We start from the raw sequence: 18505 nt of genomic DNA, 5'->3' as shown, positions 1-18505 counted from the left end.
GGCCTGGCACCCTTTCTGGGTCATGACAGGACTGTTGGTTCCTTTTACTGTGTCTTCTGCATCATTTGTATGCAGTGGCTGTGGTCAGAGTAATGCTATTACCCTTCACAGCAGGCTTTAAACACGTATTTCCTCGTCTTTCATAATGTGGCTCAAATAAACCCATTCTCACGGCTACCGGTTTCCTAAATACGGGTGCAATGACATTAATTTCCTGGCTACTTGTTCCCACTTCTGTTTTAAGCACACTAATAAAAGGAACCTGGGTGCACTTGGGTTGGTTTTATTTACTTACTGAGCTGGTTGGATGATTGCTGATTGGCCCTGCCGTTGTTCATTGATCTGGATGACACCTTGTCATTCAATTGGAGAGAATCACTTTCAGTCCAGAAAGTTAGAAGTTGGAAGCTAGCTACTCTCGTTCTTTGGTTTTGCTTTCTCTTGTTGATAAATGTCTTCTGTGGAGATGGATCATGTCCCTTTTATCACTTATCTATGAACTAAGGATGAAGATTATAAATATGATTACCATTAGGATGGAGGGATGGACGGGTGGTGGTGGTAGATCTTTTGTGGGGAATAATTGGCTCTTTTCCTCTTGAAAAAAAGTGCAGTGCAGGTGAGCCATTTGCTCAGACCTCACTTTGGACCTTGTTTATAAGGATCACTAAATGCAAGCTTGTTTCCAACACTCACACGTCTGAGAATTATTTTCAAGAATTCTTGGCAGATGACTTTTTTTCTTTTCTAATGTAAATGCTAGCAATTATACTTAAAATCTTAATAAGAAGCACTACATAAAAATAACTCTCTAGGGATATGTCCTGCTTACTCTAAATCTCGTAGTGAGCTCATTACAAACTTTGAGCTGCTGGGAAGAAGAACATGGTGCGAGCCTGTGGTAACCATAAAGGCATTGTCCTGCATTAATGACTTGAAACTAGTGGTACTTGGGGGTAGATTAAGCTGGTCCACTGAGAATCTTAACAAACCAAACTGTGAAGCATGTCAAAGTGGTACCCTGGCAAGGGAGGTGACCAGTTCACAGCATTACTGTTATAAAATCATATAATAATGTTATGATAGCATGTAAATGTGAGCTATATTTAAAAGATTTGAATTTCCTAGATAAAATGTGGAAAGGTTAGATCTTTCAGAATTTACAAACAAAATTAAGATTCAAGAATTTTCTTTTTCTTTTTTTTTGGGGGGGGGGGGGTTCAAGACATGGTTTCTCTGCAGCTTTGGAGTCTGTCCTGGAACTAGCTCTTGTAGACCAGGCTGACCACCTGCCTCTGCCTCCCGAGTGCTGGGATTAAAGGCATATGCCACCTCATCCCCCCCCCCACCCCAGCTTTAAGAATTTTTTAATAGTAGACAAAAATCATCCAATTGAGTTGAGACAGTATGTACACAAAAGTCACATGACCATGAAACAGTATCCGGAGATGTGGACTTCTTGATCCAGAACGTCTAAGAACAACCACAGAAGCCAGATTATATCCATCCCTGTAGCAGCCTATGGGTCTGTTCTGGAAGCCGCATTATCTACTGACTGAGGGTATAAGTGCTGCAGGCAAAACCCTGAGCTTTGGTTTCGGGCTCTGCCTTTGCCACCTCCATGCCCTTACATGAATTTGCAATGTAGATTCTCAGCTTTGTATTTGGGGAGAACTGCTAAAGAGACTGGTCCCTACATAATGATTCTTAACAAAACACGACGATATTGTGTACATAACACGCAGTGCCTGGTCTTAGCCAGGACTCTCTAAGTGTTTGTTATTGCAAGGTCAAGCAAAGAGGAAACACTTCTTAAGTAAGAACCGTGACTTTTCCAGAACTGCTCAGGAAGGCAGGTACACTTCAGTGCTTTGGAAGATGGCAGGTGGCAACTTCCCGTGTCTGTCGTTGAAGGAGAACGGGTGGTGACCATAGGACATAGCCACTGTGGCTTTTAGAAGGAGATGACTGGCGAGCCCAGCATGAGTCATCCCCTCTCTTTACGTCAGCTCGACTTCGCCCTCTCTGCTTTAGCTCTTTCCAGTTGCACTCAGTCTGTCTGCCTTTGGGAAGAAGAACGTTTGGGTTTTGAGGCCAGAGGAATCTAGACCAAAGGTATTTGTGGAAGGCTATGATTTTCAAGGGATCCTGTGTTACTGCCATGCATATGGCTTTCTCAAGGAAGGGGACTCAGCTTTTACTCTGTACTTACACTCTGTGTATGGTTACCAGAATGTTCTCTTACTAAATCTTTGAAAGTCTGACTCAGTCTTCACCTGTGCATCAGCCCTGTGACCACCAGTGAGACTAAGAACATGCAAACCAGGCATCTGCATAATTAAGGGCCCTTGGGGAACTTTCAGTGACTACAGTAAGTCTACCTCGGCTAAGTGCTCACTGTTCTTTGGGTTCACTAGTTGGCATGCCATGGGCAGAAACGCCACTTACTCCAAATCCATTGATGTCTCTTATTTTCTTACTTGTATATTTTGCTGAAATTCAGGCAGCTGCATGCATCACCGACTTTCAAAGTAAAATTACCCAGCCACCTCGTGCTTTTCCAATTTCCTGATGCTGGGTTTCCTAATTACAAAAATTCCAGAAAGTAGTTTTTGTAACTCAGCATGAAAGCATGTAACACAAGCAATTTCTTCGTGTTGAGTTGAATATGGGAGACTTCCACCATCTGCCGGAACACGGCTGCTTCAGGTACAAGATAAGTGTCCCATGTTGGATGACTCTTATGTTTTAGCACTTAGTGAACTAAAGGAAAACATGTGTCTCCCAATGTTCAGAATCCTATGCTGAATTTTTCTGAGTCTTGAAGGGAACATAGAAAACTCACTTCTGTTTCCCTAAAGGGTAATATTTAAAATACGGAAGTTCTAACTGTACAGTAAAGATAACTTAGTGTTACCTTTAAATTGCTAGGTTGGTTTAGATAGACACAGTCATCAAACCCTGTGTACTTTTCATTGTTATTCTGTTTACACTTGAAGAAAAATAAAAATAAGCCTGTTTGTTCGGGAACACTATGGAAAAACACACGTTAGCAGCTGGACTATCTGCCCAAACTGGGCTTCTTTGGTGAGGCTTTTGCCCTCCTCCTAAGCAGGCACACCAAGAAGGAAACACACTGTGAGCATTGTATCTCAGGCAGAGCCGAGCACCTGTGTTGAGGCTGGCATTCAGAATGGGTTTCTGCGTGTCCCAGACAGCACTGCACTGAGTCCTCTGAGTTACCATGTGAACTCAGTGCAGGTCAGCACAGGACCAAATCACATCATCTGCCCCTCTCCATCTCTTGAGTTTCGTGCCTCACCGCTGTCTAACATGGATGCCAACAAGTGTCCTATTCAAACAAAATGAAAATTCTGTCTCCGTCATTCTCACGGTTTTAAAGTCCCCCTAGCAGGGATCTCATTTTCTAGACACAAGCTCTTTCACCTACATAACCTTTAAAAAAAGTCCTTCTGGTCTCAGCCTCCGAAAACATGGGTGTGGCGCTGCTCGCTCTTGGTTCACTCTCGGTTCATTTTCAGTCTGAGGGCGTGAGGAAAAGGTATTGACACTCAATAGTTCTTTTCTTTCCCTGATTTCTTAATATTCAAAGTACCAAATAAGGACAGTGGGTTGCCTGAACAAAGCGACCCGTGATCTCCTTCTCCTAGGAGTTTGTTGTAAGTCAGGCATGACGCGGAGTAGTTAGCATGACTTTAGCTGATTGGTGGTATCTGCATTCTAACTGAGGAAATTAATTCTTTGCAGAGGTTAATCTCCCATAGAAAGGGCAAGAGCTACTGTCTGATTGCCGAGCTACCTACTTCTAGGAGGGCACTGACCAACTTGGATCTATGGTAGCTGTGATTGGGACAAAAGTAGCTTGACACAAAGCAGTGGCTGTCCCGTTAAATATTAGTCATAGTTACTAAGTTCTCCCTCGGCGTGGGAATGTGAGTGTGGGGGGGGCAGTTAACTTCCACAGAGTTCTTAAATGAATATTCCTCAGGTCGCTGAATCCTACAAATTCTTCTACAAAGAAGGAGGAGAATGGAAAATAACAAAAACGATTACATAGGCCATGTGATAATTATTGCCATAATTCTCCGTTACGTAAAAGATAATAGGATTGGTGAGACAGCTCTGTGTGTAAAGGTGCCCACCTCTAAGCCTGTGGCCTGAGTTTGATCCCAGAACCCACAGTATAGAAAGAGAACCGATTCCTGAAGGTCTCCCTCCATGCACACATACCCTATAGCATGTGAGATCACAGAGGAAGGTAAATAAATGAGTAAACAATAGAATGTTTTTAAAGATCAGCAAAAGTCAGACTTCAAGACTGAAGAATGTACTCACGTTCCATGTCCGGTGCCTATTCGTGCACTGTGTTTTTTGAAAGAGGCCCAGACTGTGTTAAAACTATCCTTGGGTTTGTTTTCATTAGATCTTCAGTTCTCAGCAAGTGCGGCCTGTTCGATCATTACCTTGTGCTCTTCCATGCTATCAGCCTTGAGTTCCATGAGCTGGTTGCTTAATGTAACATATTATAATGTGAGAAGGCTCTCCTGTCTCGGCACTGGAGAGCCCAACTCTTAGGCCAAACCACATTCTTTCCCTTAGACAACACCGCAAATGTGTACTTAATTCCAGCTAAGATTTTCCCAGATTCCACACATGTATTTATACAGAAGGTTGGATGTTGATCTTTAGTAAACTTCAAATTGATTGCCTAATCACACGATGAAAGGATGGGTGTTCCGGGGCCTTCTATTTTGACTCTGCTGTGTCTGATGATGCAAACTGTCACTCAGAGGACAGTAGCTCTGTAGTGAGCAGCCATTTTGTTGAGGAAGTGGAAACTCTCACCGTCTTACCACCGAGCTGTACTGACGTACCGACTCCGAGAGCATAGTGTCTCTTCTTACAGTTACATTTTCTGCCACCCACAGACTGACATCATGTCTCCACACTGAGAAGCGGGAGTGGCATTTGGCATTGGATGATCCCAAACCCAAGTCTCTGTCCCATTTTTAGTACTTTACCATTTTGATTTTGCTTTTTGAATTTGCTTGTGACTCTCTGCTTCCCCCATCTTTTTTTTTTTTGGTACAATGATTCTTACCTTGTCTTTCCCCAGTCCGTTTCTGACCTGGAGAGACGTACAGCATGTTATTGTCAGGACTTCCCGTGCGGGACATTTGAACGCTAATGACTGGAAAACCAATGCTGCTGGTTTTAAGGGTGAGAACTTCTTTCATATTCTGTCACAGGCAAAATATTTTTAATTTTTCCCCAATTTTAAACGGAGAGTAGGAAATGGAACCCTTCAAACAAATCTTTAAATTTTGTGCTCACACATGAAGAGCCCTTTGGTCTTCTAGAACATAAAAGACAGATTGACTTTTTTATTAGAAGTATACACACATGGCAGATTTCCTGCACTTCCCACACCATAGGTCAAGTATTTAAAGATTCAGCCAACCCCCAAGTATAACTGGCCTATGGGACCCTAACTGCCTTTGTATTTGCTGTCATTGATTCTCTGACTGGTGTTTTTAAAACTATGTGTTTTCAAATTCTCCATCTTTACTTCTTTATGTGTAATAACTGACACACATTTCTCACTGTGGTCTAGCAATCAGGCCATGCATCCTGTACCATATTATTTTTACTAGCTTGAAGACTTCCGGAAGCAGAAAAGCAAGCATATTTTTATGAATAAACCCAACGTGCAGATGAAACTTCCTACTGCGCAGTCTCTTGAAGCTGCACAAGACACAGAACAAACACAGAGTGTTTTTCCCAGAGCTGGACAAGTTATAGATCCCTCTAGTGCTCTTCTTAACAGTAGCCATCATCTTTATTGTCGTGGATAATATATATATATGCATATATATATCATAATAAATAGAAAGTAATTACATAAAGCATTTCTAAAGATTAGTGTGTTTACTCAAGTTGCAAATGACCTGAATTTTAATCTATGGAGTTATAATAATAATTACTTTATATGACAGCTACAGTCTCAAAATTTTTCCCAAATAATTTTAGATCCTGACGTATCTCTTTTGGGGAAAAACCATATTCTGCAGTGTAGGGACTATATTATCAGTGGCGGTTCTCCCTCGGACCACTGGAAACATGATGAAGTAATGCTGAGGAAACCATTCATTTTAAGGTCCCTAATTGTTCCACATTTAAACATAGAATCTGAGTAACGTCTACATGATATCATGCGTAGGAGCTTAATATTCCCTTAGGGAACTGTGTCCAGTATACGTAGATATTTATGCCAAATTGTATAGTCTTTTAAAATTCTTTGTAGATAGCTCGTGGTAAAGTCATCTTTAACCAGGACTGACGAATCTGTTATGTATTCAGCACTTAGGACCAGTTCCTTAATGTTTTTGTATAATTCACCTCATACTTAGAAAAAGAGTAACCCTCTGCTCTCGAAGTGTGCTGCCTCCCTTGGCTGTCATGAGCAGCAAGTCAGTGTGCTGCTAAGCCTCAAGGAATATAGAATGCCTATAGTCGTTGCACAACTGGGAAGCCAATGTGAAGATGCCCCAATCGCAAACTTGCAGTTGTATGGGCAATATGAAAATTAATTGAAATTTCAGTTCTTCAAAAAAAAATAAATAAAAACCAGAATGTAAATTGCCACATGTATATTTCACATTGATTAGCGTCAGCCTGCTCCTAAATCCTACAAGATAAGCCCATGAGCTACACTGGGAGAAAAGAGACCAGCATGTAACCTTGACTGGAATGGCCTTCCTTAGCGGAAGGGGCTCACAGACAAAGCACGTTGACCTCAATGAAGCTGGAGAATCAACTTTAACCTAAATAAACTTCCTAGTTTTACTTACTCCTTTTTGGCAACCTAAGAAGAGCAAATGGTTGCAATAAAGCACACAGCTCTTTGGAAAACCTCTGTTGGTTTTGGAGAGGGGAAAACGGGATTTAAACTAAATCAGCAGACCCAAACGTGGATTTCAAGGGACTGTACAGCTTCTGGCGAGGAGGAAATTGTATTTTACTATTGCACGTGGCAATATTTAGTATAATATTTCACTCTTCCCTTAGACGGCTGCCAAGGGTAACAATTAAAGTTCATTTTTTCATAGACGAATTACTCGGAATGGCCTGGGCTCCCAGAGGAATTGTTTTGTAATTTTGTTGATGGCAAGCCCCATATTTCATCTAAACATGATCATAATAAGATGAATTCTTTCAATGTTATTTTCTTTCTTATTCTAAACATTACTATCCCTTCCCAAGTGTCCCACCAAGAAAAGGGACTAGGGCAGAGGCTAGCAGGAGCAACTAGCACAGGAAACAAAGGAATGCAGGTCACCAAGGCAGAGAAAAATGAACTGACTTTTTATGAAACATAAACTAAGAGAATAAAAAGAGCTGATATTTAAGGAGATTTGTGAAGTGATAGCTTAGCAAGAATTCGTGGTTTAAATCAGATCCACCAGCAGTAGAGGCCTTGCTTTGCAGGGACCAACTTTTCCCCTTAGACAAGAGAGAGCCACACTGCCTGTGGTGAAACCCTTGACTGTGGTGCTGCCCCACCCATCCCTCTGTCTTAACACTGCATAAACATGTACATGAAATGAATTTGGAAACTTCCAGATGAGCTGGACATGGTGGCACATGCCTTAAATTCCACCACTTGGGCAGCAGAGACAGATGGATCTCCAAGTTTGAGCCTGGTCTACATAGTGAGTTCCAGGACACACAGACAGACAGACAGACACATACACATACAAGAAAGGAGGAAATTAAGAGAGAGAGAGAGAGAGAGAGAGAGAGAGAGAGAGAGAGAGAGAGAGAGAGAGAGAGAGACAGAGAGGAGAGAGAGAGCAGTTTCACAGATTGTTTAGTGGTCACCGCTGGAATGGGGATGTCAGTACCCATGTCAGAATTTCCCTTTCTCATTGAGGAAAGCAGAAGCCATGGTTTGGATATAAGAAGATGTTATATTTACACCGATAAATTCAGAAAAGCCAACATCCCAGCTCCTACAGCTGCAGCCTGCATATGCCCCTGTAGTGAGATCAGCGCACTGTGTGGGAAACCCCAAAGACAGTAGCCACAGTCAACACTTGCCTGCTGATGCTACCTGCTGATGCTACCCTGACTTTTAATGATTTTAATTGAACTAACAGGATTCTGTTCTGCTGCTTAATGATAGTAATAACAGAAGTAATAATAACCTGAATATAATTAAAGTATCTCTTCCAGCGGCTAGTTTTACAGAATGTATATAAGGAAATGAATGCCTTCCTATATAAACTTACTAAATATCTATTTGTCCAGTCCATCTTGTGAATAATTCTAGTCAGTTTTTAGGTACCTTTGGACTATGTGCCTTCCCCAGAAGTAGTTACTTGAAAAGAATGCTATGAATTATCACACACCCATTAAAGACTCCACCTGAGAATGTGTGTGTAAATGGAAAGTCATTCTTAGAGCAGATGTGGGATTCTGTCATTGAAGAATTGAAATGCAAACTCTAGTATCCCGTTGCTGAGCAACATTCCCCAAGCCAGAAGATGACTTCAACATTAAAGGGATGGCATTTTATCAGGATTAGTGCCCCCACATCCCATCTCTTAAGTCTCTTCTGTTTCGTTCCCACTCCTTTTAATCCACAACCCATGTGCCTTTAAGTACATCAGTGAGTTATTAAAAAGAGCTTCCTCCACCCAGGTGGTTCTTCTGACAGAATTCAACATGTCTCTTCACTGATCAGTTCCTAAGGATGCTCTGAGCACTTTCAGTCCTCCAGCCAGACAGGAGTAGGGAATGTTGGGGACCATGGGCTAGCACAATTTATAGACACTGAAGTTGATATGAGTCTTTTGGTTTGGGAAGATAAGTTGTCACACCTATGTAGACTGGACTGGCCTCCAGCTCACTATGTAAGCCAAAGTGGCCTTGAACTTATGGCAATCCTCCTGTTTCTCCTTCCTGGATACTGGAATTATAGGCATGTATCTCCATGCCTGATTGACATACCCCTAATTTTAATCTCGTTCTAACCCCTGACAATCCATCCAGGTCACACTAGACAGAAGTATTGATAACTCTGTACTTGGCCACAGCAGGAAACAGCTAAGGGCTAGAGCACCTGCCATGGGTCTGATGTGTATTTTGACAGAATCCTCTGGCATTGTCACCCAGAAGGCTGCCCAAGATGTTCATCCGGAGATATTTCTATAATCTGGGAATCAGAGCATCTCTGGGGAAAATGATAGCTTGTCTTGGGCTCTCCTCCCGTCCACATCATTACCCTGAGGGAACCATAACCAGCCAAGCCTCTTGCAGTGCCCAGGCTGTGCCACTGATTCTTCTCCCCGAATCCTGAGCTGTGCTTTGGAGGGTGTCGTTGTGACTCTGTGGAATGCATGAACATCTCTTTGAATCACAGTATTTGTATTTGGATGATATGACTGTGTACAGTTAAACTCTCTTCTATCTAGGAACAGACTTAGATTTCAGATAATAAATTAGGACCTTCTGTCATCTTTACTAGGCGAAAGAATGAAAAAAAGTGTCATTGAAACTCAAAAAATGACCACTAAGTGAGCGAGGTTGCCACGCCCTCCATTTCACTGCCCTCCCAGACTATGTAAGTCTCTGTTTTTCTCCCAGCATGTTGCTGAAATCTCCCTGTCCCCACTGACTCTTTCCTGGACCACAACTAAACTACTAGATTTTTTTTTTTTTTACTTCTAACTGGTTACCCACAATGGTTAAAAAAAAAAAAAAAAAAAAATTGACAATCTAACATGACTTCTTAGTCTCTCAGATCTTAACTTTTAATCATTTATTTTTTTTTACTTTTAATTGCCACCATTGTATTTCCATTGGTAGGGAATGGTAGCTTTAAGATACTACAATATATTTTTAGCAACTACTTGTCTTTCAGTTTGTAATGCTTATTAAAAAGAATTAGAAGTACTGAATCCATTAAGCATGCCATGTGTTAAATCCAAATGAAAAGTTTGGATTTGGTTTATTTTTGTTTTGAGAATATGAAGTGATTTCTAATGTGCTGTCACTTGAAAGGGTAAAACTCTGTTTATTTTATTGTTTCACTGATTAAATAATAATACATCTCTACTACTTGCTTGTAGATTAACTGTTGAAATGTGATTTATTCTCCATAATGTTTGGATGCATAATGCTTTTATGTTTTTGAAGAAAGGTCAGAATGGCTTGCTATTCCTCTGACCAGTGTGAACAATGGGGTTAGAATCAAATGTGGGAGTCTAGTTAGGACCCATTTGTGGAAGTAAATGACTGTTACTGGAACGTGAGTAGACACATATCATCCTACTAATGAATCTGCTTACTGAAGATACCACTTGATTGTTTCCCTCGTTCTGTGCTGTCTAGCGTTGTGTTCATTGAACTTACATTCTTCTCATATTTATTGATTCCGAGTCCTTGTATTTATTGACTATGGTGTATGTGGGCTTATCTTTTAGCTCGTCCACAGAATGATGGGGCTCACACACTGCAGGGGGTGGAGGGTCTTGCATTTATTCTTTGGTCTGGTGGAAGATTTACCTAGACATCTAGATGGTAGCACTAAGTCCCCGAGAGGAAACCCTGCTTAGCTGGGTTTAGATTAAGCTACTGCTTAATCTAAATTTTTGTCTCTAAAATGTTCATTTCCTTTTGGGGATAGCTAACTACTGAATGTGTGAAGGTTACAAAACATTGTTGGAGACTAAAGAGAAGTCTTCTCCATGTTGATCTTCCACTGAGTGTTAGCATTATATTAGTCCGGCCTCTGTCAGCCGTGCTTTGCTTCAGTTTTGTGTTCTTATGGGTTTCAAACACACACAGTTTTTGTACTTAAAAACCCACCTTCAGGACTTTGAATGTAACTCTGTGGTAGAAAGCCTAAGCCGTGTAAGAGCGTGGGTTCCAATCCTGGATGGCCCACATGTGCAATTCTTCTCTCCCCACACTGTTTCTTTCTCCCTCTCCTCCCCCGGTCCCTACAAAGCAGAATTAAAATTATGGTTACTTAGTTTGCCTGTTAACTCTATGCCAGATGAATTGGTTATGTGGAGAGAGTTATAGGAGGGTGTTCTGGGTTTTGTCATACTCTTAATAACTAAATGGCGTTATCTGTGGTCCTTGAAGAAATAAGTCCAGGATTTGTACCTTGGCTTTTGCAGAATATAGGAGCTAATAATAAACATAATGAAAAGGCTGAGCCAAATAAAAGGTGATTGAAAATAGAAAGTGGCAGACATAGAAAGAGTCATAAGACTCTATTTCCATATTATCTCTGTCCCCTGGAATAAAGATGAAGACACATAAAGATTCTGTCAATGAGAATGTTTGGGTGTTGAAATTAGCTAACTGACCACAAACAGCCTAGAAAACTACATGATTTCTAATAACTAATGTATCTTTAAACTTTTTATCCCATAATCTTATATCAATAATAACACAACTCTACTTAATTTTCATATTGTAATGTTTAAATGTCACTTTGAATTCAGTCTGTTAAATCTCACAAGTTCTAATTAATTGCACCTATATAAATAAGAAGTGACAAGAATATGAAAAGAAATTTTAAAAACTTTCTGACCCTTTAGCTATTAATATGCCACATAAAATTGTTAGCAGAAAACTTGGCTTGGCAATGTGCAAAAGCGTCCACGCTTCAGAGAATTACATCTCCGTGTAATTCCCTGTAGAAACTAAATTACTACTTCAAGAGAGGATGCGCTGATGTCCCTGGTCATTTTCAACTCTTCTTTCGGCACAGGTGTTTGAGTCTCCTTAAGAGCAGTAGATCACGATGTTTCATTGTGACAGTTGCCATCTCAGGCTAAAATAAAAGCCATCAGGTTTTGATCGCCAAGATTTGAGAGTCATTATCAGTGGAATTCTGCTCTGGTCTAAAATGCATGAAGGCTAGAAAATAATAAAATGGATTCCTTGAAGCACTGATTCTGAATCCAGTTCCAAAATAAGATGGAGAGAATCAAAGCCAAGACACGGTCCTATCAGAACACATTTACACATGCCATCGTGAAACTGTTTTGAAGTTCAGCAGTCCTTATTTGAGGTTTCCTTTTTATCCCAAACAAGAAACTCATTATTCATGGTGGTTTCAAAAGCGTATACCACTCAGGCAGACAACCTGGGATTGAACCTCAGTTTATAAACAAATTAGTATATGTGGTCATCTTCATACATTCTTACCCACTTTACTGAGATAAACTTACATGTAGTGAAGTTTCTATTTTACATGTCCCGCTGACGCGTTTTGACAGAGATAACGCCATCACCCCAGCAAGATCTAAACAGCTACTGATGCACTAAAACTTCTTGTATGCCTTCATTTTTCTCTGTACAGCAACCACGCAGTACAGCCATTGATCTGCCTGGCCTCTGTCACTGGAGGTGGCATGGTCTTGAAGATTCTATATCAGTAAGATTAGTCGAGTGTGGTTTTCTCCCTGTCTCTAGCATCTTCAGATACCTTTATTCCATTAACTATGCCAGGAGGCCATTTCTTTGAATGACTAAACTGTATCTTTTGTGAATGCCACCAATTTCTGTTCTCCTTCACTTTTCCATGGATGACTTTTCTTGTGTCAAGTTTGGACTCATTATGAGAAAAACTGATATGACTCCTAGGGACAAGTATTGTAGACTTTTTTTTATCATTCACCAACCTCTTATTTTAACTGAACCCCTGAACGGGAGGCAGGGGTGGAACCAAATGACCAACAAGCTGTAGGCCATTTCAGGTGAAGCAAAAAACATGTACAAGACTTGTCTATTGGTACAATGCAACAAGCAAAGAGAAAAGTAAGAAAAGTGGTAGCGTTTAAAGAATTTAGCACTGAAGCCTGATCGTATACACTGTCGGAGGCAAAAACTCAAAGATCGTGAATTCCACCAGTCTGGACTATATAATGGAACTCTGTCTTTACAAAGAAAGACAAAGGAGAATTTGGTACAGTTCTTCCCTCATAGGCTATACTTATGTAAAATTATTTATCATCTACACGCTGTTCATTATTCTAATACAACATATTCAGCTGATAGTCTGTTCATGTCTTTGGATTTAAAAACTGGGCTTGTAGATATCGATGTACGTGAATCAATGTTGTTAGAAGAGTGAGTGATCTGTATCTGATTGTTCCCATTATCACCTTCCCATATTAGCCTCACTTCCTTTTTATTAGATGTGTGTGTGTAAGTACACATGCACACAGACATGCACCTTCTACAACACATGTGTAGATGTCAGAGGACAGCTTGAGGAAGTCTGTTATTTCCACCATGTGGGTTCCAGGGATGAAGTCAAGTGGGGATTGAAGTCAGGTGGTCGGGCTTGGAGGAAATCCTTGTTACCCACTGAGCTCTCCTGCCAGCCTCGTCCCCACTACTTTATAGCTACAGAACTCCTGTATCCTGATCTTCTCATTGTTTTTGCTGTTATCTCCCATCTGAGATCTTGTTTTCATTTTATATTTTCAATGACTTTGGGTTGATGATTCTAGATAAATGATTAGCCTCCTTGTTCGTGCTTTGTGCTTTCCATGCAATTTCTTGGATATTAAGACATGGTAAACAGACTCCAAAGTGTTTAAGAGAAAAAAACCTAATGGTGCTGATGAGTTAATTCAACCCCATGAATCAGAAGCGTAAATAAATATGATGACAGGGAAGGAGATTCTGAGAGCTTTAAGGTCATAAAAATTCTAAAACCCAAAACTTGTCATAAACAGTGCCTTGACTTGTTAGATCACACAAGTGCTTCCTGCTGTTTGTGTTTCCTCAGCACTGTACTGGGAGAAACAGCTTTGTAAAAGCTGCAGCTCAGACGAAGAAGAAAGAGGGTCCCAAGTGTGATGAAAAAGCAGGTGTGATATGATAAGGAAAACAATTTCAAGAAATCTGAGAGCAAAGCTACTTTAATCATAAAGTGGGGACTTCTCTTTTGATTTGAAGTACATTTGTGAGCCACCAGAGTGAGTTGGGTAATAGCAATGACTTCAAAGAAACCTGATTCTAGATACTAATCTGATGTCATTTTTATTTCCCAAGTTATTGGTATGAATTTATTGGTTCTATGAAATGTCCTACACAATGACACGTACATAGCAAATGGGCAAGTTCCCTGGCAGTGACTGTTTTCCATTATCTTAGTAAGTGGTTATGTACTGTTGACCTCAAGACTTCTGACATTCAGAAAAAACAAACTGTCGTCTTCTGTTAACATCCTTCAAGATGAGGACAGTCACAGATTTGGGATACATAACAATCTCTGCCAGGCTTGCTTGTTGTTTTCTTAAAGGATATTTTTTGAAATGGATTTTTAATAAGCCCACAGTAAAGGACATGGTAAAAAGATTGCTTTTATAAAAATGGCAGGCCAGAAAATGGGCTTTGAGACAGCCTCACAGATTTCCTTTGGCCAACATCTTTTTAGTTCTCGCTCTGAAGCATAGCCTTCAGACGTCGCTTAACTTCTGCTGTCAGAATTTCTTTCTTAACATTCAGCTGTAGCCTTTGGGTTCATCGTGAGATTGTTGCAATTATTTAAGAAAATAGGTCATTTCAGTTCTCATCTTGAGTTGGTATAAAATTGTTAGGCAGAAATACTAACAAGAAATTTAGAGTTTATAATGACCCTGGACTCTACTCTGTGTGTGTGCATGTGTGTGTGTGCATACGTGTGTGTGTGTGTGTGTGTGTGTGTGTGTGTGTGCACTAATGCACAGATGTTTTGAAACCCTCATAGACTGCAGTGTACCTGCGTTCTTAATATAGCAGTTTTGTCTAGAAGTTGTTTCCATTTTGTCCTTTGGGTTACCTTCAGATCCCAGGCTCCATGTCCAAGTTTGTCCCACACTCTAATGATACGTACTCTAGAAGCCTAAAATGTTCACCATGTTCCAGGCACATATCACTTGACATTACAGGACATAAATAAATATCACAAATGTCCTATGAATATTTGATAGGGCTTCCCTATTGGTCAAGCAGGTTGTATACATGCAAAAGGAAGTCAGGCTGAGTGGTTGAGTAGGAACTGAAACCTGGCCTGGAGTCCATTCCCCAAGCCATTAGAATGAGAAATATTTATGTATTCATAATGTCACTCTGTAATGTCACTCATACTAGCCTTCCCTTTGCTTCTGTCTTGATTTTCTCAGACTCTACTCATCAATAGAGTGATCCATCCACTGTTGCTAACTAATAGCTAGTTCATCACTGCTGCTATCCCTAGTTCTCGACACAATTTGAAGAAGAAAAATCTCCAATTTATCACTCTTCTCCCCCTATTTTGTATACATTTACCCTTTTATACTGCCAAAATGAGATCAACACTTCCTTAACTTAAATACTAATTATTCCATTTGGGGTCCAGCAGAACCACATTCCTGCTTAGGTAGAGAGTCCTCAGAAACAGGAGCAGGAGACAAAGGGCTCTGTTGGAGGCTTTTAGTGATGCCATCAAGCTATCGTGAGCCTATCTTCCCTCCCCATCACCTTTTCTACAGAGAGGGGTTCGAACACAGATGTAGCTCTAAGTATGGAAGGAAGACAAGTTAAGGAAAATGCTATGGCTGAAGTCCCTGTGTGTCTGTGTTTGCTCTGGGATCCGTGTCCCTGGCACATGCCGCATGCACTACTTACATGTGGCCCATCAGGGTTAAGAGCTGTAACCTGCAATGTCCACACTATGACAGGTGTCTGGGTACTCTTACTGATTCAGGGTTCAGAAGATGACCAAAAGGCAGAGGAGCCCTACAGAGTCCCTTTTCAAAATGATTCCATAGCTGATCTTTTTTGGCATTAGAGGGATTGATACTGGTGCATATGTCTTTAACACAGACCAGATCCCAAGTTGCAAAGGTCTCCTGAAGATTAGTCTTCTGCCAGTTCTATGCCTGACTTCCTAAGGCTACTCCAGCTAGCTGGCAGGATGGAGTAGCATGCCAGGCAGTCACACTGCAGAATCCATGTGGATACATCTGCTGTGAAATAAATAGATCCAGACTTCTGTTTCCCTTCAAATCTTAATTCAGTCTCTTTACACATGTTCACATCTTGCCAGCCCATGGCATTTCAAAACCATTAAACTTCCATCACACAACCCTGTAATGGCTACAACAGACTTCATTTTATAGGGTTACACCACAAGAGATGCTATGCCTTGAATTTCCCGTTATCCTCGAAAGAGCCAAAAGGAGGAATATCCTGGCGGTTCACAAGTGGGAAATTGCTTCTTAGCTCTCGGTGTCCATCTTGCATTTGTGCATGCCTGCTTAGACCTAATGGAAAAGAAGCAAGCCTGTCCCAAGTATGATTATAAAATGGTCTCTTTTCCAGATGAACCTCTTCAAATGCGGGGAAAATCCCCTGTAGAAGTGACTGAAGAAGGTCATTTCTCAGCAAGAATTGGGGAAAGCATGGCGGGCCAGATGTTAGACTACTTTCCAAGCCTCACCGATTTCTTTTTCTGTGCGTGATATTTTAACTCATGTTGAAGAAAAGAGCAGTTTCTATGCAGTTCACACAATTATCTGAATAACTTAGCTGGAAAAATTATTGTGTGTTCATAAGCAACATAATCAGTATATGTAGAAGAAGTTCTAAAGACTTAACTGTAGGGCCCATGCCTTTACACATGTTCTTTTAATATCCATGAAAATTGGTTTCTTCTGCAAAATATGAACAACACATCCTGTTAATAGGATTGTTAAGATTTTATTAGTTGGCACACAATAAAATGCATATGTTTTAATTTTTCCCTCTCATTTACAAGTTCATCTGTGTATGTGTGTTTTTCTTATATGTATGTCTGTTCACCATGTGAGTGCCTGGTGCCCTCAGAGGCCAGAAGAGGGCATCAAATACTCTGGGACTGGAGTTACTGACAGTTGGAAGTTACCACGTGGGTGCTGGAGACTGAACCAATGTCCTCTGCAAGAGCAGCCAGTGATCTTAAATGCTTGAACCGCCTCTCCAGCCCTGGGTGCAATATTTTTAAGAAGCATATTTGATACATAAAATTCTTCAGCATTCAAGGCAGTGTGATAACTCAGTCCAATTCCTGAGTCACTTTCGTACATTGCCATGATGGTTTTGTTTGTTTGCTTGACCTCAACTCAGGCAAGCTCTGACTCTATCCTGATAACTTGTAGAATTGCCGCCATAAGTAATGTGTATCTAAAGAAGGAATCATCTAGGCTTGAAGTGGGTGAAATAACACACACACACACACACACACACACACACATACACACACACGTATGCACACTCTAATTCATAAAACCTTACAGTGGTTTTGTAGAGAAGAATCATCAGTATTAAGGATAGCACACACCCAAAGATACTGGCACTGTATTCTGTGTTGCCCACTCTGATATCTTGCAATTTGGGCATGAAGGGGCCCTGAAGAATCATGCTCATATTCTGAGGTGGCAAAGCCTATTTAACCAGGCTAACCCCAAAGAAGTGGCCCTCTGGGCCACCATCTAAGCAGCACTAGAACACATTTAGGAAACACAAATCTGGGGTGCCTAGGCACTAACGTGTGTGTGTGTGTGTGTGTGTGTGTGTGTTGGTATGGAACTTGCTCCAAACACCTCATCCTTGTCAGTTCTCTGTCAGCTTACGGTCTCACTCAGGCTCTGACAGCCGGACCCTGGCGCTCTGTTACAAATGTCACCTTCCTCTTCCTGAAAGAGAAATGCTGTGGTTGTACGGCTGCCATAGTTCTGTCCTTCCTTACACAACTAGAATATTCCAGTAGTCTGAACAAACTGCCTCTTCACTCTGACTCCCTACAGGCCCGTGTCTATTCCCTGCTCTCTGCACAGGCATGGTGTCCTGCTGACCAGAGTCTCCTGTCTTCCTCATGCTACTGTTCTTGCCAGACGGCCCGTCTCCTTGCTTTGTATGAAGCAAAGGTAGCTTCTGTCATTTACTTATCTCTACCTCCTTCAACCACAGACAATCCTGAGAGTCCCTAAGAACTCTCAACTCCCGTTCTTCCTGGCTCTCCCTGCCATCTCGATCCCCCTGGTCTTCTTCCTCTTGTTTCTACTCCACTGCTTTGGTTTTATTTCCCAACTGGACTTTGTTTCGTTTCCCACTCTATTACAAGGAGTAACCTTGAACCTGAAAACCTGTTGAAGGAAAGGAATGTTCCTGAGAAGTCCAGCACAGGAGGTGAGCTAGCTTTTCTCCTAGTGAGATGACAGTCCCAGCTGTGGGGAGTGAATTCTTCCCGGGAGTGAGCCAGAGGGCCTATGAGTGGGTGGGATAACCAAATCTCAGCACTTTTGCTACCGAGGGAAATGTCACTGTGTCAGTTACTCGTCTCTCACAGCAGGAAGACACAAGTCTGGGAGTCAGACAGGCTCAGCTAAGCTTTCCTGTAGCCTTGGATCACAGGCCCTTGGAGTACATTTCTAATCTTGTTCTCATCATT

General features: G+C 41.2%; 1 protein-coding gene across 1 annotated transcript in view; it reads left to right on the top strand.

Annotated features, from left to right (window-relative positions):
- Positions 1–18505, top strand: part of Pcsk5 (proprotein convertase subtilisin/kexin type 5) — a 418647-nt gene that overhangs the window by 236077 nt on the left and 164065 nt on the right. The window contains 1 exon segment of the mRNA XM_038321071.1: positions 5138–5241. Coding sequence (XP_038176999.1) covers positions 5138–5241 — 104 coding nt within the window.

This window comes from Arvicola amphibius, chromosome 1 (genome assembly GCF_903992535.2).
Source record: "Arvicola amphibius chromosome 1, mArvAmp1.2, whole genome shotgun sequence".
Lineage (NCBI taxonomy): Eukaryota > Metazoa > Chordata > Mammalia > Rodentia > Cricetidae > Arvicola > Arvicola amphibius.
The sequence above is the reverse complement of the archived record's forward strand: the minus strand, read 5'-3'. Positions and strand labels throughout refer to the sequence as shown.